This window comes from Musa acuminata, chromosome BXJ1-1 (genome assembly GCF_036884655.1).
Source record: "Musa acuminata AAA Group cultivar baxijiao chromosome BXJ1-1, Cavendish_Baxijiao_AAA, whole genome shotgun sequence".
Taxonomy (NCBI): Eukaryota; Viridiplantae; Streptophyta; class Magnoliopsida; order Zingiberales; family Musaceae; genus Musa; species Musa acuminata.
This window is the reverse complement of record NC_088327.1, coordinates 37,076,811-37,103,200: the sequence shown is the minus strand read 5'-3', so window position 1 is coordinate 37,103,200 and position 26,390 is coordinate 37,076,811. Positions and strand designations below refer to the sequence as shown.

Genomic DNA, 26,390 nt, shown 5'->3' with positions numbered 1-26,390 from the left:
TACATTGCAACCTAAAATGCATATTATAATGGATGTAGACAAGCTTCACCAAGCTTGTCTATGCTTGAGGGTTGATTGTGAGCTTATATCTAAACTGAGGTGAACCTCGACCAATTTCAGTCGCAGCAACCATTGTATGATGTGGTCTCTGATAGGACCCGAACTACTATTCTTTTCAAATTTGGTGTCACCAGATAGCTACATAAAGATTGACATCCATTAACATTTGTTATAGTCAAGCAACTTGGTTGAGACCAATAACAGATGAATTATAAGGTTTGGTTGTATTACCATGATCCACATGATATCTGTACAATGTGCATGACGTTTCCAAAATAATCTGAACTTATATCAACAAAATATAGTTAATTAATAATCGAATATAGGTCAATGATGAAACATGATAGTCTTTAATACATAATTTATTTATACTAGAGAACTCCTTTTCACTCAGACCGATACGTACCAACTGGTATTTACTTGTCTAATGTAAGCATAAACCAATACGCAAACCCACCCCATTTCAAAATAGTCTGAACTTATTTTAACAAAATATAGTTGATTAATAATTGAATATAGGTCAATGATGAAATATGATTTTCTTTAAGACATAATTTATTTATACTAGAGAACTCCTTTTCACTCAAACCAATACGTACCAACTAGTATTTACCCATCTGATCTGAGCATGAACCAGTATGCGAACCCAACCCACTTTGAACAATTTGGCTTGGATCATATATAAAAGAAAAAAAATTCTTGCCCTAATCTCTCTAATTGTGAGCCACACATGATCTCCTTATCGACCACTAATACCTACCTCCTCACTACCTACCAATGCTGCATCACTGCCTACCTCCTCAACGCCTATCATATGCTCAATTTCTCCTACTCTTCTTCCTTCCTCTTTCTCCTCGTTCCTCTTCCTCCACTGGTTCCTCTTCTTCCTTCCTCTTCCTCTTCCTCTTCTTTCCTCCTCTTCCTACATCACATCCTTTTCTTCCTTCCTCTTCCTCCACCACCTCCTCCATTGCCTCCTCTTCCCTTTTCCTCTTCCTCCTTTTCTTCCACTACCTCCTCTTCCTCATTCCCCTTCCTCCTTCCTCTTCTCCACTACCACCTCTTATTCCTTCCTTCTTCTTCTTCCTTCCTCTTACATGCATACCGGTGTATCATATACCAGTATTGGTCGGTACATATCTGTCCAGTTGGGAATCAGTACAGTACCCTTGTATAAAATTGCAATCCATGATTTATACCTCAATTATACCAATCAGACTAGGGATCACTATAGTAACCCAGTATGAAATTGCAATCCTTGATTTATACCTTAATTACATCTTATATAGACTCGATACTTGACTCAAGTCTATATATGATAGTGTGCATTGCCAGCAATAGTTCGTCATCATCCACCAAACTGTATCAATATTGATTGGCCTAGGATAATATGTTGTATGAATGAATACAACATCTTACAATTATGCACATTTACAAACATAATTGTTAAAGTTACTTTAAAATGTATAATGAATTTTGTAAGCTGTAATACCTGCCCGATGAATATCTTGAGACATCTAGTTCTCTCATCTGTAGTCAAGGACACACATAAAGTTCATTTTTAATTTCATCAACCCGAGCCTTTCTAATCTTCTCCCTTTCCTGCCATATCAAGTGAATCAAGCAACTCTACACCTCTTTTTCTTATCTATATGTCATAGGACTACATACAATGGCTCAACTGCCTTAACTACATTACCCGCTGAAGCCCAGAATCTAAAGGATGGAATATATTTTTCAACTTTTTTTGGGTCAAGAACTGCCATATTAAGAGTTGGCACATTTGAATGAAGGTGAACATGAACTTTAATATGATCTTCCTTTGTCGAATTGACTGACTATAGGGCAATAAAATTAGTTGCAAATTGAGTGATGTTTGATAATAGGATCTCACCATGCATAAATATATGTATATATGTATAACCTTTAGAGGGTTATATATGTATCTCCTAGTGCTTTGTGCCCTTAACTACTGCAATATCACCAATATCCTTCATTAAGTCGAGACAATGGGCCAAAGTGTCCAAAATAAATTGTCTATTGTCCATCAATGGTTCACTTCTCTTCTTGAGGTTGGCCATATTATCTGCCACAACCTTTACCACATATTGGAGTTTGATCTCCCCCAAAACCAAGTCCATTTGGCCATCTATGTAGGTTGCATCATGAAACTGACTCGGACCAGCTATCACACATCAAGTGCTGGCATCTTACCAGAAGTACTAATAAACCCCCGTAAAGCGAACTACCTCTTATGAGCTCTCTTGCCAAACTAAGGACGGCCAATCAATTATCTAATGCTTGCGCTCCAACCGAAGAGGTATGTACTAGTAGCAATTGTCTACCTCAATGTGGAAGATTGACCAAACTGCAACAGTTCACTACCATTACCGTTGCCACTACCACTCTTATACTCTCAACTTGGTCAAACAATATCTCATCGCCTCCTTGTACATGTATTAATGCTCCAATGATGTCTGCATCCCGACTGCAAACTCAAGGTCATCGTTAATAATTGACACCACAACCCTCATGCTAATTATAGGCTGCAGTTCTATAGGAAGTCCTTCATACTCTTCCGATCGTGCATTCTCTTAGAGCCTTACTACTTCTCTAATATCCAATTATGCTTTGAATCAATGACTATTGTACCGCTCAAAACGATACAAAACGGGTCATACATACCGGTTCAAGCATGGACCGATACGCGGACCACCCTTATTATGGGTGATCCAATCCAACTCAAGAAAAATAAAAAACCTAAAATAGCGACGGGGCCCATGCAACTCAGGAATAAAAATGAACAAAAACCTAAAATACTCACGAACGCGTGCCCTCCTCGCAAAATTGTTGCCGCTGCTGTTGCTTCATGACATTGTGGCTGTCGCCTTTGCTTTGTGACACCGCTGCTGCTACGTTCCTTCTTCCCGAGGACACTCCCACCTCTTCTCTTCTTCCTTCTCTTCCACCGCTTCTTTTCCTTCTTCTTCCTTTTCCATCACTTCCTCTTATTCCTTCTTCCCCCTCTTCCTCCTTTCTTCCTCCTCTTCCTCCAACCACCCTTCCTCTTCTTTTTTTTCCTCTCTGAAATGTCGATGTGTGTACCAAGACACCAATACTAACCAGTATACCCGATCTGACTGAAACACTGAAACGGGTTCGGTACCCAATATAACGATCCTTACTCCGAATGCCTTCTTTTTATCTCCTAGGGCATTCATGTGCATTTGTATACATTGGAAAATCCTTCCACCAAATACTGCATTATACTAGTGATGCTTCTACTCTGACATTTAAGTTGCAACTTGTTAAGTGTCATGAATTCTTTAGATACAGCCAGTGATCCTTCCACCAAATATATATATATATATATATATATATATATATATATATATATATATATATATATTCTTTTTTTTTCTTTTTTTTTTTTAATGTGCGATGTCGCTCTCCCCAGGCAGGGCGACATTGTAGAGGCAACGTCCCTCTCTCTCTCTCTCTCTCACCCCCAATATATATATTATATATATATATATATATATATAATCTTTTATTTATATATTTATATATATTTTAAAAAAAATGTGCGACGTTGTCGACATCGCAGAAAAATGATATATATATATATATATAATTTATTTATAAATAAAAAAATACCGCCTGGTAGCGAGCGGTCCACATACCAATTTACTGTTGGACCGATATGTACCGCTCGTACCAGCCTATATCATTCAAAACTGTATACCTTGCTTAAAACATTAAAACCAATTCCAGTAAATACCACGTCAGTATACCAGAATGGATTGAAAATGTACCAGTAGTCACAGATGAGTACAGAATTAATATCCAAGATTTAGAATCATGGTACAAACATTCTAGATAATTTTCTACAATCTTACCTTGCCAATGCAATTTCCAACCAACCATACCGTAGTAATGTTACTTATTCTACCTCCAATTTCAGTGATATACACATCAATTAGAAGGACATCAACAGAGAAGTGTAGTTACACTAATTTATGAAATGCATGCAACAAACCTTCAACTGCATATGAAATTTGGCTAGCATATGATAATTATGACTATGCAAGTGTGGATTACCAGGAACACCAGCTTAAACACTTTTAGTTGTTGTAAGTTCTAGAAGTAATTCAGATATTCAAATTAAGTTTTGCTAACATTTCTCTTGTTCGGTGAAAATAGTCTCTATATAGATTGTACATAGAGATTCAAAGTGTAAGCAGTAAGAAGCAAAAAGTAACATTAACAAATTATAAAGAATATTGGTATCTTAACTTATTTAAGGTAGAAATAAAAGCATGGAAGTATGAGTTCACATACAGGACTGCCAAGGATTGACCGTCATAGCAATAATTTTTTCTTTGTGTCCAACTGAAGCTCGGTCACCACCAATCAGTCCCAAGTTAAAGAGGCAAGAACCAGTTGTGCAGTCCCAAACCTAATTTGTAGTTTAAGGGTGAAAAATAAAATGTATATCCACCAAGATTCCATTTTAACCAAGAACAATTTAATTACCTTCAACAAGTTGGAACCACATGATACTATACTAGCACCCCTTGCTGCAAATTCAACAGCCTGGATCTGTAAACCAAAGAGAAATAGTAGAGTCATCACATAACTAGCAGCACTTTCCAGCCAAACAACAGAACAAGAATATACTATAGAACAGAAAAGTTCAATATTAGTAATGACATCAAATGAGCTCAAAAAGTCCAACAAGAACTGGTTAATCATAATCCCTACCAAACCAGGTGTTGAAGAATTTCACCAAGATATGTCAATCCGGTAGGTTCAAAATTAATAAGATAATAAATAAACCATATAAAGCTCATAACAAAAGGATACAATAATTTACAGTGTCTGCCCAACAATAATCCCAGACCTGACTGACTCAAAAGTACTTTGTCTATTTTATTCTGGCTTTGAAATCTTGGAAATGAAATTTTCTACCCCAACTTGATGGTAGATAAGGAGGCAAGTAGGTGGTGACAACAGCAAAGATGCAGATGAAAGGGGTTTTGTGACAAGATTGGTGGGAGATGGACAGGTTCCTTCTGCCACTGTGATATGAGTATTTTAACATATTCCTAATGGTTTATTCTTTGTAATTCTTTCCTTCTTTTCTATCCTTCACTAATCCCTCGGCCACTGTTGTTAATCTACATCCAATGCTTCCTCCACTGTTACTCCACAACTACTAAATCTCATGAAGTGCAATTTCATCCAGATCTATATGTATTAACCCGTATTTACTGGTCCGGGTGCCAACCAGCATGTGGACTGCCCAATTTCAGGTAGTTTTAACCACAGTACAAATCCTTCCAGTTTGTGCTGTTCTAAATTTTCCTATCATCGCTTGAAGGTATCTTTGTGATTTCTGATGTGGCATTTTTATTCTCTTCTTTCTCTCGACGACTCAGTATTTTTTGCTGCTTTCTCTTTACAAGACTATACTCTGGTTCCTTCCATTTGTCCTCCTTTTCTCTATGCAACTCCAGCAACCAATCTGCTGAATTTCTCTTTATACAACTAGAGTCTCGTTCTTTACATTTGTCCTCCTAGTTTTTTACGTCTAAACCAGCAAAAGGGCACAACATGCTGAATTTAAAATAATCGTTGATTGTAAATTATCTATTTAAGCTTACAGTCACTATAGATAAGTTTGAATTAGTTTACTGAAGTGTTATATTCACTAGTCAAGTTTGGATTGATCACTACAGTGCAATTATAAGTTCATGTTACCAAATGTATCATGAAAAGTGGCATAACAGAGGCAAAATCAGTCCTAATATGGTAATATAATATTGTGATTCCACAATGTTACATTTTATTTCTGGAAAATGAGTCTGATTAGGAATTTTTTGTGTCTATATAAATAAAGAGATACCAGAAGAAAAGGATAAAAACCAAAATGCTCCTAGTTTCCAACTGAAATATCCTTAGCCCATTGTTAACTTAAGCTTGTTCCTTCAATCTTTTCCATGTCTACCTTTCCTCACATCTGCCAATCCTCCCTTCATCATCGCTTCTTTTCGATATCTACTCTAAGAACCACCCGTTGTTGTTGTCTCTCCACAAAGCCACTATTCGACTATTTATCACGCAACTAATCAGAACTTAAGTGAAAATAAATTATAAAACACCCTTGCAATTTATAGGACACCAAGTGATCATCAAAGTGGTACCAAAGCTTAAGCTTGTCAACATGATAGAACCTTCTTGCTCCAAGACAATATCAGCTTGGTATCATATTGTCTCCTGGTAAATTATCATGACAACCACCATAGTGGCTAGCTGCTAGAACAGCACATGCACACGACATATTAAGGTATGTCAATGCCACTCAGAAACAAAAGAAAAGAAATAAAAGCAAAAAAGATAGAAAAGAAACAAACATGGAGATTCCAGTCATGAGTTCTCTCCATGAGACCCTCTAATGGCACAATGCAACAAGATGTTATGGAACTCAAACTGCTGCAACTAACTCTTCACCTCTAATTTCGCATTCCTGTCTTTGAAATTAAATAAGACTGATTTATAAATAAATACATGCATACATACATGTGTGTGTGTGTGGCTGTATGCTAAGGTTTTAAATACCAGGTAAACCACCCAAAATGACACGAGATGTAGACAGAACAGTTTTGTGCAATCCGATACAGTTGATTTTTAAATTTTTTATTTTCTAAATACCTTTGGTTGAAAACAGCGGCTGACAGCTGTCAACAACCATTAGATTGCCAGTTCAGCACCAAGCTTTGGGCAGCTGTTTTCATCATCCTTTTGTCTTTCCTCTACCTTGCAACATCTGCCTTCACCACTGTTGCTTCGGCATCCATCTCCTACTGTCCCGATAAGAAACAACATGCAGACTGAATGATTTCACCCAATCCAATTTAAAACATGTTGATTTTTTTTATTTTTGTTTTTTTAAAAGACCTTTTGATTGAAAACAGCTGTTGACAGCCATCAACAACTGTCAAATTGGCAGATATCAGCATAGCTTTCAGCAGCTGTTTTCACCCTCCTTTGCCTTTCCTCTGCCTTGCAGCCTCTGCCTCCACCACTGCCGCCTTGGCATCTCTTGTTGTCATCATATCCTCCTCACATTGTTATCGCTGTTGTCTCCTCTTCTCCTCCTACTTGTTTGCATCCTCCTCCTCCGGTTCTCCTCCACCTGGACCCCTACCAATCGGCACGAGGGCATTTTGACATATTGTACACCCCACCTTGGGAAGACCAATATCAAAACTGGACCAAGATTTAAAGCCCTATTGTATACTACTACATATTTAATATATGAACACCTTACTAAAATACATCCATTTTGATCAACTCCATATAACATAAACAGATAAAAGGAGGAATATGTCAATACGTCAACAAGTTAAAATAATCACTAGGTAAATAAGTATTTATTTGTGTTGGCATGTGCTTCTTTGTTCCCGTGTGCTACACCAAATGGTTGCAGCATTTGAATAGCTCACCTTGGATGAATGCAGCCATGTCATCTTAGCCCACCACTACAAATTGTCTAGGCATTAGATTGGTCAGTCTTTGACATAAATAAAAGACTAACACTCAATTCCATTGTTGTCCTATTATCCAAGATCTAGATTATGGAAAACAAAATCCAGCATCCAAAAGATAGCTTTAACTAACAAAATCTAGGTATTACCAAATCCAACCTTGACTAATTAATTAGGCACTTCCTTCAAACATTTGTATTCCAAAATCATAATTTTATCACAGTTAATCTTCTCACTGCACTATTATCTGATAGCAGATAATGCAACAAATTAGTAGTATTGCACAATACAAACATGAGACACAGATTTAGATGTATATTCAAATGATGTACATAAATTTAAAAGTTAAACAGTTATGTTCCATTCCGACTTTAAAATTGGAAGATGTGATCATAAAAAGCCTTGGAAACCAAAAAAGTCTGCCTTCTTGTTTAATATGTATGGTCCATAAATAAAGGTTTGATAAGTGTCTGACAAGATAAATAATTCAACATGATCCATACAAGTGGATATGAGAAACAAGGTAGCACAACTTGCTTTTAGACCAACAGATCAAGATCATGTCCATGGCTAAGGATGTTATATGTATCTCTAGAGTGGCATTAAAAAAAAAACTGTTATCTCTTCATGTTCTTTCTAGCATCACTCTTCTAGTTAGAGTTACAACACATTTTGAACCCCATCGAATTTGGACCACATAAGGAACTAACTTGGATGAAGATCTTTGCTTAAGAATATAAAATGCATTTATCCCTCTAGGGCCCACCACCCAGCAGGTGCAGAAACATAAACAAAAACAACAAGAAACCATATGTCCTTTACATCTATCTTCCTGCCTTTGAGCTCTGTGCAGGGCATCATCGTTAATTAAGTGAAGAGTGGTCAGATCTTGTATTGGTCTCTATTTACTTCTTCCTGCAATACCAACCTTAAATGACAACTTATCTAATTAGGAATTCAACAGGTCTCCTTTGGTTTCTTGTAATCTTCAACGGTTTTCTCCCATCTTATCTTCAATCAGGGCTATACTTAATTGTTTGTGAATAAAGCCACTACTCATTCTATATTTTCTAGTATGTCCATTCATCACCTCAACATTCCGATCTTGGCTATGTTGAGATGCATGTTTTCCTAATGCCCAACACACACAACAATCCATAAAGTTCTTTTACTTCAAAAGGCACACAACAATCACACAAAACCCATGACTTGTGATGCCTCTTTGCATTTGAAACAACTCACCTTTACTCCATGATCAGTGTGCTAGTTACTCTCTCCTTGTTGAACAAAAGATCCTGGATGCTTAAAACATTTATTTATATTTATTTTTTGTTTATCAATCTTTTTTTTAAAACAAAGTAAATGTTCATTAATTAATTAAACTAGTTATATCAAAAACAAGGGGAGAATATAAATCCAACTTCCAAAAGAAAGACGTCCGGTGAACTCTCCCAAGATCGGCAAGCTTGTGGGAACAATAGTTGAGAGTTCTGCAAATATGAAAAAATCTATTGACAGATACATCAGAAGAAAAAGATTTGATGTCCGAGATAATGGCTTCAAGAGAGAAAGAGATGGGAGCTTCTCCTTTAAGCATGGTGATAAAATAGGCAGCGTCTCAATTAACCCCAAGTTTTTGCCATCTACCGTTTCTAGCAGTCTTTTGAGTGCCTCTAAAAGAGCTAATCCTCCTGTTGTACAATCTTAGCTACACTCAGTTCTTTTAGCACTGTTGAAATTATATCTAATTATCGGCCTAAGTCTTTGTTTAAGATACTATATTTATCTCCAAAACTTAATTTTAGAATTAATCCCAACTTCATTAATTTGAACCCTATCATCTGCAAAATTACACCTTTAGAACTCATACCATACACATTTAAAACCAAGGTCTGCCATACCGAATCATACCGCCCGGTACGGGCGGTACGTACCGATCTGACAGGCTACCGGTACGCGGACCGCCCGCTATCGGGCGGTACGTTCAAAAAAACTCAAAAAAACCCCGTATCGAACGATACGGGGTAATATCGGGCGGTGACAATCGAAATTTCAATCGTTACCGCCCGACACAACTCGGTAATGGTCGATTTCGTCCGTTACCGCCCAGTACCACTCGGTAACGGTTGAAATTGACCGTTGGAGCACGGTAGCAGTGCTACAGTGCTCCAACAGTCAATTTGACCGTTGGAGCCCTTTCTTATTCTATTTAAGTCATTCTTCTCTCCTATATTTAAGCCAAAGGGGAAGGCAGTAGCATCAGTTGCATCGTTGGAAAGAATCAAGTCGGGCGACAAGACACCTTCACAATCACATTCTCTTTCTCGCTCGGTCCAAAGACACGACAACAACACGGACAGTAGTGCCTCGACAGATGATGGCAGTGATGCCGGGCAATTGTTGGTCTCGTCTACACAACTTGAGGGTGGTGAATGGACTGATGAGCAATATTTTACATATGTCACTCAAGATTCAGATCATGGAACTCGACAAGGTACTAGTCAAGTTTATGCGCGGAAGGGGAAGGGGAAGGGAAAGGCAGTGAATGAATATGAACAAATGCGACAGAGCATACATGATATAGACACAGAAAGAGGCTCATCGTATTCACAGCCATCGTATTATGGAGAATCATACGGGCAACAACAGTATGGTGATAGTTGGTCATCCTTCTCTGAGCAACAGTATGATATAGAACAACAGATCAATAGCGAAAGTAGAAGCTCTGACGTTCACCAATATATGCCTCAAGAGCTGCCTCGGACAAATATGATTCATGACGATCAGTCTACGATTAGCACCACATTGATGCATGCATACGATGTATCAATACACTATGTCATGGGATAAATTTCATGATTGGGTCCAACAAACATATCATATTGATATGCAGATGTATCGAATCGAGGACCTCAATCCACCACCCGTGGAGGCCCGTCGTTCGTTTTGGTGGTAGAATCAAGTAATCAACAATCAGGTATATCTACATATGTGATTATTTAATTCATTTGAATTTTAGAGTTTATATTGTAACAAAATAGTCTAACAATTCAACTGATTTTTCTGTAGATATTTCAATCTATAACGGGCTGAAATACGAACCTCGAACAAGACTAGCTCAAAGCCCGAAAAAGATATGTGATACTATTCTTATCTAATTTACATTGATTTTGCTAAACTTATACTATTACTATATTTATTTGTAACTTGAAAACCCTATCCTAACTTTTTTTTTAATTTTCAGGTATTTTCGGAGGGTTAAATCTGTGAAATCAGGTGTACCACTCGGTACACCTGGGTGTACCGCTCGATACACCGTACCGTACCATACCGAGCCCAGGTCGAAACGCCGATATGGTACGGTAATGCGAACCATGATTAAAACCATTTAATATTTCAAAATTACAACCAAGACCTTCTAGAACTCATTTCTTATTCTTGTCCAGATGTCTCAGCATCAATGGAGTAGTAAAGAAACTACTACTCTGAGAAAATATAGACATTAGAATATAAAAATTATGATTTTTTATGTTGATCAAAGTCATCAAACAACATGGGATAAGAACATTATGAACAAGGATTCAAAAGCTAATAAGAGCTCTTATCAAGCATGGTATTGTTTTCTTTAACAATTGACACAAAGTAATGTTCCATCAGTGAACAGCCACATAACCTTCAAATGAGAGGGACTGTTTTCCAGCACTAGCTATCCATCAACAAGAAATCTCCTGCAACTATATAGTAATTACTAAGAAAAATAAAACCTTAAAACCTTAACCTATTTCAAGAATCTCATAAAAATAACTACAGCATGATTCAAGGGTGAAATATGAGGTTATACAATACCATTTCAGAAGAATTATCACAGTATAAAATGAAATATCACTTTTTCACGGTATTAATTTATACAATTCAAGAGAACACTCTACAACTAAATCAAACTGAATCACAATTATCATGTTACCTGACAATTATGACCACTAAGTTGCACTGCCTTTCCAGAAAGAAGGTTATAGAGTAGTAACTCATTAGGAGCCTGATCAGAAGAAGAAAGGCAAAAAAAACACCCAGCTCAAATTTGGTATGTGTTTAGAAAACGACAACAAACAGTGGTGTATAGGTTGACCAGAATAAATAACTCTACATCTAAGATAAATTGTATCGAACATTAGCTAAAATTTGCAAAAAAACACTGCTCTAAGGGCAGTCATCGGTATCAAGTGAAACACTGACCTGATTAGAACTACACACCAGTTGAGGCAGCCCTTCTGGGTGAAATCTTACATCAAGAACCTTTTGGATGCCTTGCTAAAAGCCAATATGACAGTAAAACTACAATTAGGTGCTAGGTAAATAGCTTCTTAAAAATATCATGCAGAAAAGGCCAAAAAAATTTGAAATGAAAGACAAGGTAAATAACAACTAACATACTCCAGCCAAATATTTCATTCAGCAGAAGATACTCGATACATGTTATCCTAAATGACAGGTCATAAAAATGTATAGAAGCCAAAATGTCAACAAACTGTGATTTTTGTTGAGCAACTGAAAAAGAAAATCTAGCAAATAATGTTAGATCCCGTAAACCAGAAGACCAAAGGGTTTTGCACCTCTGCAGTTATGTGCTAACATGTGAAAATGAACAAGTCAAATGCAACTGGAAAAGAAGTAAGAGGATAGACTTGTTGTTAGATGTGCAATGATGCACAATAGTTTTACTATAATGACAGTTAGTTGATCATACGCAGCAAGTTCAGCTATGAATTCTAAAAAGAAGCATGCCTTGCAATCAACAAGTGTTCTCAAGCAACGATTAAAATATCACTCGTAGCATTCCAAACCATGCATCACTCACCAATCTCCTATGGACTGGTACATGAACCGTCCCTTACCATTCTGTCACGGACTTAACTGGAATTGCTCAAGTCGTAAGGCACCCTTGCGGCAAAGTCACGGACTTAGCTGAAGTTGCCTAAGTCATGAAGCACCCTTATGCCAATTTCTCGGACTTAGCTGGGATTGCCTAATTCATAATGCACTCTTGCAATATGCATCCACAAAGGGTCAGTCAATTTTCAACATCGCCCAGGTCCCGTAGGACCTGTAAAAAGAGCAAGCTGATTAATTCAAAAGTGAGTAGCGGACAAGTCCCGACATCTCGCGAAAAGGGAAGCTTTACAAGCAATTTAGCAAACACTTTGAGTGCAAGAGAGAAAGGAGAAAACAAAGACTTTAGAAGACAAAACGAACAATCACATGTTCACAAACGACTATTCACCGAGTGTCGGGCGCGATGGCAAGTTCCCATCAAGTTCCCTGTTGATAATAAAGAAGGATCCTTCGTACTTGCATACTAATCCCTTGTGCACTTTTTGCCTAAAGAACTTAAGTGATGATGGTTGGAGCTTCACCAACACCATGTTGCCAACCTTAAACTCCTGTGATCGCCTTCCCAAGTATGTCCACTTTTTCATATTTTTGGCTGCCTTCTTCAAATAAGCCCACACAATATCAGCATTTCGATGTCATTCCTTTGCAAAGTGATATGCTGACGAACTACTCCCGGGATACCCGATTGCTAAGGTGTGAGGAGTCGATGGTTGCTATCCCGTAATGATCTCGAAGGGGCTCTTATTGAACGTAAAGCTCCACGGCAAGTTGTAGGAGAATTGGGCAATGTCCAATAGCTTCACCCAATCCCGTTGGTTGGCACTCACGTAGTGCCGAAAATATTGCTCAATGAGCGAATTTATTCTTTCAGTTTGGCCATCCTCTAGGGTTGGAGACTTATGGAGAAGTATAATTTGGACCCTAGCAATTTGAATAGCTCGGTCCAGAATCGCCCCAAAAACCGAGCATCTCGATCACTGATGATATTGTGCGGGACTCCCCAACACTTTACCACATTCTTTCTCATCAACTTAGCCGCCTCCTCTGCTGAACAGTGTAGGGGTGCAGCATTGAATATTGCATACTTCAAAAATCGATCGACCACCATGTGTATCGATCTGAGTCCCCCTATTGCCGACAAGCTTGATATGAAGTCCAAGGAAATACTCTCTCACGGCCTTTCTAGTACAAGCAACGGCTCCGATCGGCTTCCGCTGCTCTACCTTATCTTGTTGGCAAGTAAGGCACACGTTCGAACATACTCCTCTACATCAGTCCCCATCTTCGGCCAATAGAAGGCCCTCACTACGAGAGCCAATGGTTAGTAAATACCAGGATGTCCAGCCCAAAGGGAATCATGACACTCTCTCAAGAGTTCATACCTCGAATTGTCCACTCGAGAAACATAAACACTATTCCCTTTAGTGTAGACGAGTCTCTCCTAGACTCAAAATCATCATGTCTTACCTTCTTTAATTAGTTGCATCAGGGTTACTGCATAGGGATCACTGTGTGGTCCATCCTTGATTCTGGAAAGGAAGTTAACTGACATGCTTGGCCTCCGCCTTCCAACTGCATAGCGTTCACCAGCTCCACTTTCCGACTCAATGCATCGACCACGACATTTGCTCTTTCAGGCTTGTACTCAAATGACATATCAAACTCAGCTAGGAGGTCCTACCATTGTGCTTGCTTTGACAAGAGTTTCTTTTGAGTTTGGAAGTAACTCGAAGTGATGTTGTCCGTCCTTCTCGTAGATAGTGGTGTTGTCAAACTCGTAGATAGTGGACCACCAATGTCATCTCCTTCTCGTGCATCGGATACCGCCATTCGGTATCATTAAGCTTGCGGCTCTCGTAGGCCATCGAGTGACCCTCCTACATAAGTACTCCTCCAATAATGAAGTACGAAGCATCTATATAGACTTCAAAGGGCTTCCCATAGTTTGGCAATTTAAGATTTAATTACCGATTCTTCCAACACAGCAACCTTTATATCTTGGAATGTCGCTTCGCATTTGACAAACCATCGCCAAGGCTGCTCCTTCTTCAGCAACTCTGTCAATGGAGCTACACGCTTCGAATACCAAACTATAAAGCATCAATAATAGTTGACGAAACCAAGGAAGGATCTCAGCTCCAGCACCTTAGGTGTTCGCTATTCCGCCACAACTTGCACCTTTAATTTATCCATCCAAATGGAACCGTCACCGATTCGATACCCCAAGAACAAAATCTTTGTTTGAGCAAAGTAGCACTTCTCCTTTTTCACGAACAAAGTGTTCTCCCTGAGGACCTTGAAATTTGTTCGAAAGTGCTCGACATGCTCCTCAAGCGTTTGGCTATAAACGACGATGTTATCCAAATAGACATCCACAAACTTATCCAAATATTCCTTAAATAGTTGGTTCATGAGGGTACAGAATGTGGTTGGACCGTTAGTTAAGTCGAAAGGCATCACCCAGTGATTTAAAAAGCATTAGGCGCCAAAAGACGCCAAGGTCCAAAAACGCCTGAGGCGCTAGGCGCTCGCCCGAGCGAAGCGAGGCGCTAAAATATAAAAATATATAATATAATTAATATAATTATTTAAATAAAAAATATGCTATTAAATTAAGAAAATCGAGTACAAAATCACAATGTCATATTAATAAAAAGTCTCAAAAATCAAAACAATAAAATTTTACATCAAATCTATTGAGTTGCTCTGTACACTTGCCATTTATTCTGAAACCTAACAATAATTTTAAATAAATAAAAATTAATAGTATTAAAATCAAAATAATATATTATTAATCTAATAAATAAAAATACTATTATTAATATATAGTTAGCAGTATACTGTTAATATACTGTTAACAGTATAGTGAGAAGAGTGTGAGAAGACCGAGGCTGCTAAGGCAACCATAGCGGTAGCGGGAGCGGGAGCGGCGAGCGATAGCGGGAGTGGGAGTGGGAGCGGGAGCTGCGAGCGGTAGCGGGAGTGGGAGTGGGAGTGGGAGTGGGAGCGGGAGCTGCGAGCGGCGAGCGACGACAACTGCGATGAGCGACGATTGTGGCAGCGGCAGCGACAGTAGAGAGCAACGACAACGGAGAAGAAATCTCGACGGTAAAATCGCGAGTGTTAGGGTTGGGGAAGTCGGGGAAATCGTAAGAGGGAGCCTATCGGTGATTTAGTTGGTTCGATTGAACTAACTAAAGCACCGGAGACCGAACCAAACATAAAACACCGGTTCAGTCGCCTGGTTTAACCCGGGCACTCGCCCGAAGCGCCCGGCACCTGGGCTCGGGCGAGCGCCTAGGCGGCACCTCGTTGAAGCGAGGCGCTTGGACATGAAGCGAGGCGCTCGGGCCTCGCCTCGCCTCGCCCGAGCGCCTAGGCGAGCGCCCGAGCGCCTATTGAAATCACTGGCATCACCAAGAACTCGAATACTCCACACCTAGTTACATAGATAATATTCACTTCATCGCCTTCAGCAATGCATACCTACCGGTACCCCAACCAAAGGTCGAGTTTTAAGAAATACTTTGCTTTGCCCAATTAGTCGAACAAACCCACGATGAGCGAGTTGAGATATTTGTTCTTCACCGTCACCATATTTAGGGCTCAATAGTCAACACATAATCGAAGGCTCCCATCTTATTTCTTTTGGAAAAGAACTAGAGCTTCGAATGGTGCTTTCGAACTGCGGATGAGACCATCGCTTAGCGGTTCATCAAACTACTTCCTGAGCTCTGCCAACTTTGGAGGGGTCATGCGGTAGGATGGTCTCGCTGGAGGCTTCACTCCCGGCTCCAGCTCGATACGATGATCCACCCCGCTGCGTGGTGGTAGAGTTTTTGACAACTCGGGCGACATGACATCTGTGAACTCCTTCAAAATGTTTGCCACCATAGCAGGTCCATGAATAGCCTCACTGTCAAGTGGACATGGAGACGGCATTGGCACGAGGCAAGAGGACATGGAGACGGGTACTCTTGAAGAATACGCCACGGTGCTGCCATTCAAGTTACCACGAAGGGAGCGGTGCACAGCGGAGATTGTGCTAGTAGGGGCAAAGGCCCAGGATCCAAACAATGGTGCACCAATTTAAGCAAAGTCGATGGACTTCAGGAGCTACTAGGCAACGGGCTGTCCTAGAGCTATGCTTCGTCTAGGACTGTCCTAAACTGTCCTACCAATTTCAGCAAAGTTCGACTACTTAGCAATAGTGGTGGAGTCCAACTGGGAGTCGAGAAGCGCATTGCAACAAAAGGAAAAGATTGAAGACTCAGCAAAGGCAAGGAGATACAACGTCTGCAAAGGCTTCGACGAGGACGTCGAAAGAAGGGTATGTGGGGGAGAATGTCACGGACAAAACTGTAAACGGGATGTTTGATGTAATGCTCATGTATGTCCGTGTCTTCCAGTTTTATTCATGCATTGCACAGCATGTAAAGGGCTGGCAGTGGGCTTAATAGCCTCATTTTCCTTGGTTTTGGTGGTTGTCCTAGGCTTGCAAACAAAGGTTGTGTATGTGAGCACTTGTGACGATTTTAGTCTGTAGTGGACCATTTTGGACCCTTTGTTATGCAACCGTTCAGAACTTGTGAAGTATGTTTGTAACTTGCATTGATTATAAAGTGTTTACCGAAACGATTGATTGTGGATCCTGAGTGAGACGCTTTCTCTAACTCGGTTTCTCTTTTGTAAGTCCTAAGGGACCATAGGAGGTTTCGGGGAGACTGACTTTTGCGGACGAACATGCAAGGGTGCCGCACGACTCAGGCAAAACCAGCTAAGTGTATGACAACATGTCCACTCGACACCGACCTTGTTGGATCTCCTCCCAACAGGTTCGCCATCAAAGTTTTGCATCCTCATTCAGATACATGGTTGCTATCAAAACTTTGGTATCTTCAAAATCGGGCTTTGTAGCTCATAAGCATTATTCCATGTCGAACAAGAAATTCTCGAGCTCCTTTGCATCCCTTGCACCCCCGTAGCAATGCAACTCGGGTGCCCTCAAGGCAAAACCAACTAAGTGTGTGACAACATGTCCACTCGACACCGACCTTGTTGGATCTCCTCCTAACAGGTTCGCCATCAAAGTTTTGCATCCCCATTCAGATACATGGTTGCTATCAAAACTTTAGTATCTTCATAATCGGGCTTTGTAGCTCATAAGTATTGTTCCATATCGAACAAAAAATTCTTGAGCTCCTTTGCATCCCTAGCACCCCCGTAGCAATGCAACTCGGGTGCCCTTAAGGCAAAACCAGCTAAGTGTGTGACAACATGTCCACTCGACACCGACCTTGTTGGATCTCCTCCTAACAGGTTTGCCATCAAAGTTTTGCATCCCCATTCAAATACATGGTTGCTATCAAAACTTTGGTATCTTCAGAATCGGGCTTTGTAGCTCATAAGTATTGTTCTATGTCAAACAAGAAATCCTCGAGCTCATTTGCATCCCTAGCACCCCCGTAGCAATGCAACTCGGGTGCCTTCAAGTTTTGTGGCGACGCAACATGGGTGTTGCTCCCTCCCGCATTTAGCGCCCTTGTGAGCAATCACTCTGGAAGTGAGTTCCACCACAACTTCGTGCAGATGTTGCACGGAGTCTTTGTTCCACCACAACATCAACCAGAGACTCAACCTTGTCGACCCGAGATCCAGCTTCTTCGTACGATCTCTCTACCCCAAGAAGCCTTCGTTGGCCTTGGTGAAGTTTCTCCAAACTCGCTTCAAGAACTCCGTCGCTGTCTCTCCTTATGGCTCTTTTTCCCGATTGTTGCTCCAGATTGCGCCTCCTTCGCTTGCGGAGAATAGCCAACTTCTCGCTCGTCATTTCGTTGCTGCGCTCCTCCTGAGCAACTCTAACAGCATACGAGCGAGTTTGCAATTGCAACCCACCTACGATTGCTTCGGGCAATGGCCTGGCTTGCCCCATCTTGCTCGATTTACCACGATGCTTCGTCATCGTAAGATTACAAAATTTCTTCATTGTTTGCTCGAAATTGCTTGCCCGCTCTGATACCATAATGTCACAACTTAGCTAAAATTGCTTAAGTCGTGAGACACCCTTGCAGCAAAGTCACGAACATAGCTGGAGTTGCCTAAGTCGTGAAACACCCTTGTGCCAACTTCTCGAACTTAGCTGGGATTGCTCAAGTCATAACGCACCCTTACGATATACGTCCGCAAAGGGTCAACCAATTTGTAACCTCGCTCAGGTCTCGTAGGACCTGTAAAAAGAGCAAGTTGATTAGTTCGAAAGCGAGAGGCGGACAAGTCCCGACGTCTCGCGAAGAGAGAAGCTTTACAAGCAATTCAGAAAACACTCTGAGTGCAAGAGAGGAATGAGAAAACAGGGACTTATAAGGCAAAACGAATAATCGTAAGTCCACAAACGACTGCTCACCGGGTGTCGAGCGAGATGGCAAGTTCCCATGAAGTTAACATGCGAACTTGTGTATACCAATCAACGCCCAACACTACCCCGAAGCCCCATCCACACTTGTGCCACTCGAGGGGTTCCAAGGGTCTGAGATGGCTGACGTTTCGCGATCGGCTGCAATTTACAAAAAATAGGTCGTGGCACCTGAAAACAAAGCCATTTTGGGATAGTTTTGCCCGGCGTGATGAGCGATCACATTGTAGCGTTGCGAACTGTTCTTGCTTACATTTTTCCGACAAAAACACACAAAACCAAGGCAAAACATGCTGCCAAGCATCTGTACAAGCATGCGAAAGCGACAAACAGTTCGTTGAGCAAAGATGTTGCGAGTGCGTGACAATCGTTCGTGACAAATCGATAAAGGGAAGACACAAATAATCCCATGTTTTATAATATGGGATGAATCTAAAGATAAGTTTAGGAAATGGGCTTCAACCATGGCATCCTCTGACCCTATCTCATGAGGTAAAAAATAAGAAAGAAAAAAAAGGAAGAAGCCCAAATGCGAGTTACAGTAGAGAAAAACAAGAGGATTCCCCTCTCCCCTCAGTTTTTTATATGTTGGTAGATGTGATATACGAGACCAAAGGGTTGCTATTATCTAGTAAAAACAAGGGCGTACCCGGTGCATGAGGTTTCCTCCATTGAGGAGAGGCTACTGCTACTATCTAGTGCATATCCATATTTAAATCCTTGCTTTTAACCACATAATTCACCATAATTTTAGTGTCCATGGGCAAACTGAGACGTGTCCACCCCAAAACAGACTGTTCACACATGGGTCAGGCAGTAAGCTATCCTGCAAATCTTTGGACCTCAAAGGAGACCCAACGGATCTCTTTTAAGGTGTAAAAGAGGGCTGACAAGACCTCTTTTTCACTCCTAACAGATATATTCCCTTTTCCTTACAGTTCAATCCTCTTATCACTCTACAAACTAGCCATCATCAACCCTCTTTCCCTTCATCTATCCCTTTTTTCCTTCCCTCATCTCAACCCTTTTCCCTAAACTTCTCTCTCCAATTAAGATTATTTAATAATTTGGACAAGTATAAAAAGTTGAAGAAAAAGTTCAGTGACATATGGCAAAGCTGATCCTATTGACAACCAAAGAATCTAAAAATCACTACCAACATAAAGAGAAAATATAAGTAAATTCCTCATTAGAAAGGAACATGCAAACAAAAAATTTGCACAAGAGAATTAAGAGTATTTGTACCAATCCATTACCAAATTGTGGCTCATATAAGCATATTTAACCAAAAAATGAGCAAAAAAGAAAGCAAACATTCAAATACTTCAATAAGTAAACTATTAGATTATAGTTCAAAGAGGTTTAAAAACTAAAAAGTTTAAGGTTAGGATATTTTGCTAAATATCATAATAAAGATAGATGAAGCAGATAAGCAACTGTGCAGAAAGCATATAAGCAACCAGAAAGTAAATTAATTTAAGATTTCTCAAGACTGTGTAGAAAGAATCAGCAAAAAGAAAATGTTATTGGCCACAGGCAAGTAAGAAGCTAGAACAAAGAAGACAAACAATAAAATTAATTTACAAAGTGACAGGATGGAAATATTGTTTCTGTTTAAGACACCCCATACGGAAGCAATACAAAATAATCCATATATGGTCATAAATGAAAGTACTAGACATATACCCACCCTATCATTGGGTTGAGCAACAGCTACACTGGATGTGTAGGCACACCATGTAGGAATCCATGATGAACAGTTTCTTCGGCTAAGCCACACTGCTGGCCCTTCAAACTGTTTACCAAGTGACCTCCAACCTTGCATCCAGCAGGAAAATCAAGAAATAAAGCCAAAAAGATACGACAACAACCAGTAGCTTCTCTAAATTAAGATTTTCACACAAAAAAGAGGAGAAGAAGATACAAAACTGAGAGAAGCAACCAAAATAAGCTCAAAACATAGATAATTCATTCAAGTAGCAAATTATTGACTGAAAATGTTTATATGACCAAACTAAATCACAGTCAGTGCAACAGGTAAAGCTCCAATCATGCAAGCTTGACCGGCAAGTCAGATCAAATATCCATCATGCCTCTATCTTGCAATTGGAAGTGAAAGCTACTGAATTTGAGATGGGTGACTATATTCCAGATAGTATCAGAGATGAATGCCAAGATAATCCACCAAAAACACCCAGACTAGCCCGTTAGTTGGAACACATTGGTTATGGGTCAAAAAAGCTTGATGTCTAGTAGGTTCACTATGGACTAAACAAGGATAATTTGTCTCTGTAGAGCTGGTAACATACCAAACCACAGTCCCTCTCAGCCGTAGATTCAACTATGTTAAAAAGAAAATAAGTTTTACCAATACAAAAATGAACAAGAAACTTACCCTGAAGAAATGAGATCCATCTTTCCTGATTTCTTCCTGCATAGCCACCCAGACAACAAGTTGATAGCCAGCTAGTACCTTTTTCACGTCCTTGTAAACACATCACAATGCTTTTCCTGTAGGAAGAAGCTAGCGATGAAGAGTGTGCATCTCCTTTCCAAATATTGATCTTACTTGCTTTCTCACCCTGTGAACTAACTGGTTGATGGATTTCAGATGCTTCTGTAAGAAAGGATATGTGAAAATATCAAATCACAATTAACTAAAATGAACATAGAATAAGTAAATCAGTAAATCATACACAATAAGGAACAGAGAATCAGATTACATCCATGAATTAAAAACATATCCTAATCATACAGATGACAATTGGAAGAGTCATCCTAACTTTAAGACATTTATAGCTTTCGAAAAACATAGCTCAGCATAATAGCATAGTGTAATTAAAACAATCAACATGCTTCAGCAATATACTTTACAAGTTTACCTAGCTCACTTAGGAGAACAAAATGGTGTCAGCGATAAAGCATGAAGATGATCTGACAGAAACACACCAGGACAAGTATTGGTTCCATTATACCATTACATATTGATACTTCACAAGAACTGCCTTAGAGGAATCCAAGTCTGTTCGTAACGTGCAAAGATGGTTACTATTCTTTTTTAGCTCAATTTAGATCACCAACTTACCATCATACTCCAAAGAGGACTCTTAAATCTACATCAAAAGCCTTGCAGAAAAATAACAATGAAACAACTTAAACAATAATAGTTGCTTGACTTTATACAACAGACAATTTCCTAATACCCTAATAGCCATATTAAACCATCTGTAAGAAATTTTCGTTACAAAAAATATATATACAAACACAAAGAATGGTTTGAAGTTGTTTCTTACATCACATCAACACAAATATGCAAGAATTCAGATAACAGTTCACAAAAAAAAAATTTCTCCCAGTTCAGCATCTGTATTGGAAGAATCAGATAACTGTTGATAAAAATAAACTAGTCATCCCCATTCACAGCCTATATTGAATAAAAACATACTTTTTCTTTTAAGAACTGCACAAACAAGCAATTTTCCATCTGAAATCATTATACAAACCAGTGATTGCTGTACCGCCCAAAACGGTATGTTACGGGTGGTATGTACTAGTCTGGGCATGGACCAATACGCGAACCACCCCCGCTTCGGCAATCTGATTAAAATAGTAAAAAAATCGAAAAGTGGTGCACCCCAGTCCATTTCAGCGTTAAAAAAGAAAAAAAATGCAAATTAGATGTACAATGCCACAACCCTCGCTGCCGCGATGCAGTAGCAGCACTGCCTCTTTGCCGCTGCCACTGCTGCTGTTTCCCATGTATGCTGCCACTGCACTTCTCCTCCTCCCCTTCTTTCTTCTCCTTCCTCCTCTGTTCCTCCACCACCCCTTAGTCTGGGCATGGACCGATATGCAAACCACCCCCGCTTCGGGCAATCTGATTAAAATAGCAAAAAATTCAAAAAGTGGTGCACCCAGTCCATTTCAGCATTAAAAAAGAAAACAAATGCAAATTAGATGTACAATGTCGCAACCCTCACTGTCACGATACTCTAGCGGCGCTGCCTATTAGACGCTGCCGCTGCCACTGTTTCCCATGTACGCTGCCACTGCACCTCTCCTCCTCCCCTTCTTTCTTCTCCTTCCTCCTCTACTCCTCCACCACCCCGTCCTCTTCACCCTCTTTTTCTTCCTCATCGAAATATCGATACGCACCAGCATACTGTGTGTTAGATACACGGATACAGACTACGTATCATTCCAACAGATTGTTGAAACAAGTTTGGTACTCAAAAAGGCAAACCCTGAGACAAACTATGTCAACAAAATAGCAATATTTTCTTGCATTATAGTTAGTGGTACGAGGCAAGGTTCGCAATACCGTACCATACCGGTATTTCGACCTGGGCTCAGTACCGGTATAGTACGGTATACCGAGCTGTCACGGACAAACTTCGAAACAGGATGTTTGATGTAATGCTTATGTATGTCCGTGTCTTTTGGCATGTTCATGCCTTGTACAGCATATAGAGGGACGGCCGAAGGTTTAATAGTCCCATTTTAGTTGGGTTGGTGGCCTCTTTAGGCTTGTAAATAAAGGTTGTGTCATGTGGACACGTGCGAGAGATTCTCGGTCTGTAATGGACCATTTTACCCTTTGTTGTGCCACTGTTCAGAGCTTGTAAAGTCTGTTTGTAATTTGCATTGTCTATAAAGTGTTTTTCGGAGATGTTTGCTTGTGGATCCCAATTGAGGCGTTCTCTCTAACCCGTTCTCTCTTTTGGTGGTCCTAAGGGACAATGGGAGGCTTCGGGGAGGCTGACCTTTGCGGACGGACACGCAAGGGTGTCGCACGACTTAGGCAAAACCAGCTAAGTCCGTGACAGATGGTATCAGAGCGGGACAAGCATTCATAGAAACACTTAGAATGCAAACGTGGGGGACCTAGCGGGGCTGCGTTGAGGGCAGTCAGCACACGCGCGACCGTTTGAGGGAAAACGGGCATGGAGATGTAGGGAAAAGTTGTCGCTCGGAGGAGTGGGCATCTGACATTGGCATTCAGAGGAATGGCCAACCCTTCGCGCAAGAGGCACCACGGGAACAGGCAAGCTTGGAAGAATGCAGAGCGCACAAAGGTTGGGATGGCTGAGTTTGAGCTACGGCTCAACGTTGACAACTATACTTGATGGTGCTCAAGACAAGCGAGGCGCTTGGTAAAGGATGACACCATCCAAGGAGGAATGAGTTGCTCAACGACCAAAAGAGTTCTGCAAAGCTCACAGAGGTGAGGGGAATTGCTAACTTGAAGAATTTGGTACTCATGCATGGGCTTGTATGCGGACGATGGAATGTTCGTGGCCATCCCAAGGCGATCGAAGCTCGGTGCCATGGAGCATTGAAACTTTCTCTTCGGCATGTGAAGGATACGTCCGTAGGAGGCTGAAGTGTGCAACGAGTTCAGCATGTTGCTAGGCCTTGAGGGGTGCAGCGGGGACTGTATTGACGGAGAGTCGCAATCTAGCAAGTGCGTTTGCAGGAGGCAGAACAATGCACAGTTTGTTCAGCAGATCGGAGTAGTCCAAGGGGAAGGTGGTCTCCAAAACGAAGAGAGATGTTGCTCCAACGGGATAGTTATCCAGGAGGGATAAGTCCCGGCTCTCCAGAGGGAGAATCATGTGGGACGAACCTCACATGTTGACGAGGAGTACCTCAACAAACAACAACTCCACGACGCTCGATGGACTGAGCAAGCGGCGAGGAGGCGTCGCATGATCTCGCTTGAGAGAATGCATTGGTGGATGCATTGCGAGATCAAGTGGGGGAGCGACCCAAAGCAACTTAAATGAAGGCACACTTGGAGTCGATGTGGAGATCGGACTCAAGGGAGGGCTGACCCGTGGAATGGTGGGCGCAAGGGCCACCATCGACTCAATGCAAAAACGAGGAGCGGAGCAACTTGGGTGTAACTTGGCAAAGCACCCAAGCCGCATGAAGGGAGCCAGCATAGAAGTTGGAACATAGAGCAGAGGCACAGTGCTTTCCTTAGACAGAGGTCAAGGACATAAACTCTTGTAGAGGCAAGAGTAGAATCATGTTGTTCCATGAGTCCTTCATTCTAATGGAGTGGACTCATCTTGCATGGTGCCAAAGACGTAGGGAGCTTCGGGACACATGTACCTTATCTCAGAGGAGCATTTGATGGAGGAACTAAGGCGACTCAATTTGCGGAGGCGAAGTTGGGTTCAGAAGGCCTTAGCACGGGGCAAGAGGACGCAGAGGCGAGTACTCTTGAAGAATATGCCACAGTGTTGCCATTCAAGTTGCCATGAAGGAAGCGGTGCGCAGCGGAGATTGTGCTGGTAGGGGCAGAGGCCCAGAATCCAGACAATGGTGCACAAATTACAGTGAAGTCGGTGGACTTCGGGAGCTACTAGGCGACAGACTGTCCTAGAGCAGTGCTTCATCTAGGTGTGACCCAAGAATGAGGGGATGAAGGTCGATTGCCAAAGGAGCGAACAAAATCGAATGTGGAAGAGACCCTGCGATGTATTGGCAGAGGCCACACATGGAGGGTTCACAATTCGAGTTTATTCCACAAGGATCAGAATGCAATGGAGATGTCACCAGGAGGCGACATGGTGCAGCGGATCGTGGTGGAACAGTTTGTGGCAATGCGATACACACGACTTAGTCCCGGGAGGGTCTAGATCATATGGAGGTATGATCGGGAGCTACTGGAAGCTCCACTTCGGTGAACAACACGACGGCAAGAAGGGCTATGGATTCAAGAAGTGAAGGCCATGGTACCGCAGAGGCGAGTCTTCCGTGCGTGCATCGAATGAAAACCTTGGTCATCAGCATATGGGGGTTGTGTTCCACCAAGGGAAAAAGTTCGAATGCAAGTACCAGTGAGTTCCATGGGAGGGACTTGATCATGCAGAGGTATGATCGAAGCAGCTGGAGAGTTGGACTGCTCCAGAGCTCATATTCGCTTAAGGGAGCCCGGCAAGTCAGAGGACAAAGGCCGAGTAAGCGAACGTTGCTACCAAGGAAGCTAAGGAGAACAGAATCGGTGCAAACCCTACAACGTGATGGCAGAGGCCATGCATGAGAGTTGCAGTCTGTCTTTCCATCGACCAAACGGACTGCTTGGAGAACACAAAGGTGTTGAAGCAGGGGGGGTCGAAAGGGGCGAGGAAGCGACGACGAGTCCAGAGGGACTTGGCTACCCAAAAATCAAGCAATCGGTTAGAATGGAGGTGGACTCGGAGGAGTATTACGGTGGCATATCTACTGATTGTGAAGAAAAGGGATGTAGATGCGAGGCGACGGATAGTAGTGCCATGGGCATGGCAGCGCCATGGTACCGCAGAGGCGGGACTTCCGCGAAAGTCATTGATCCCTTGCTCTCATGGAGGGAGAGCACTTGGTCGTGAAAGGGGCCGAGGAGGTGGAGCATGCAGAGGCAATCTCTAAGTACCGAGACAAGGCTGAAGGGCAAAGGCCGAGGAACTTCGTAGGACCGGTGTCAATGAGCT

The 26,390-nt window shown here is 41.2% G+C and overlaps 1 protein-coding gene across 5 annotated transcripts in view; it reads right to left on the bottom strand.

Moving 5' to 3' along the window:
- LOC135678388 (uncharacterized) overlaps window positions 1-26,390 on the bottom strand; it is a 56,643-nt gene that overhangs the window by 15,377 nt on the left and 14,876 nt on the right. For 4 of the 5 annotated variants that reach the window (XR_010514932.1, XR_010514934.1, XR_010514935.1 and 1 more), the window contains exons 6-11: window positions 21,308-21,529; window positions 20,603-20,730; window positions 11,844-11,918; window positions 11,575-11,646; window positions 4,597-4,662; window positions 4,402-4,519 (exon numbers count right to left, since the gene is read on the bottom strand). Coding sequence is in view for 2 of the 5 variants with exons in the window: in XM_065191137.1 (XP_065047209.1) it covers window positions 4,402-4,519; window positions 4,597-4,662; window positions 11,575-11,646; window positions 11,844-11,918; window positions 20,603-20,730; window positions 21,308-21,529 (681 nt within the window). In the remaining 3 variants the exon portion in view is untranslated. The remainder of the gene's footprint in view (window positions 1-4,401; window positions 4,520-4,596; window positions 4,663-11,574; window positions 11,647-11,843; window positions 11,919-20,602; window positions 20,731-21,307; window positions 21,530-26,390) is intronic. The other variant, XM_065191144.1, reaches the window with a different exon arrangement.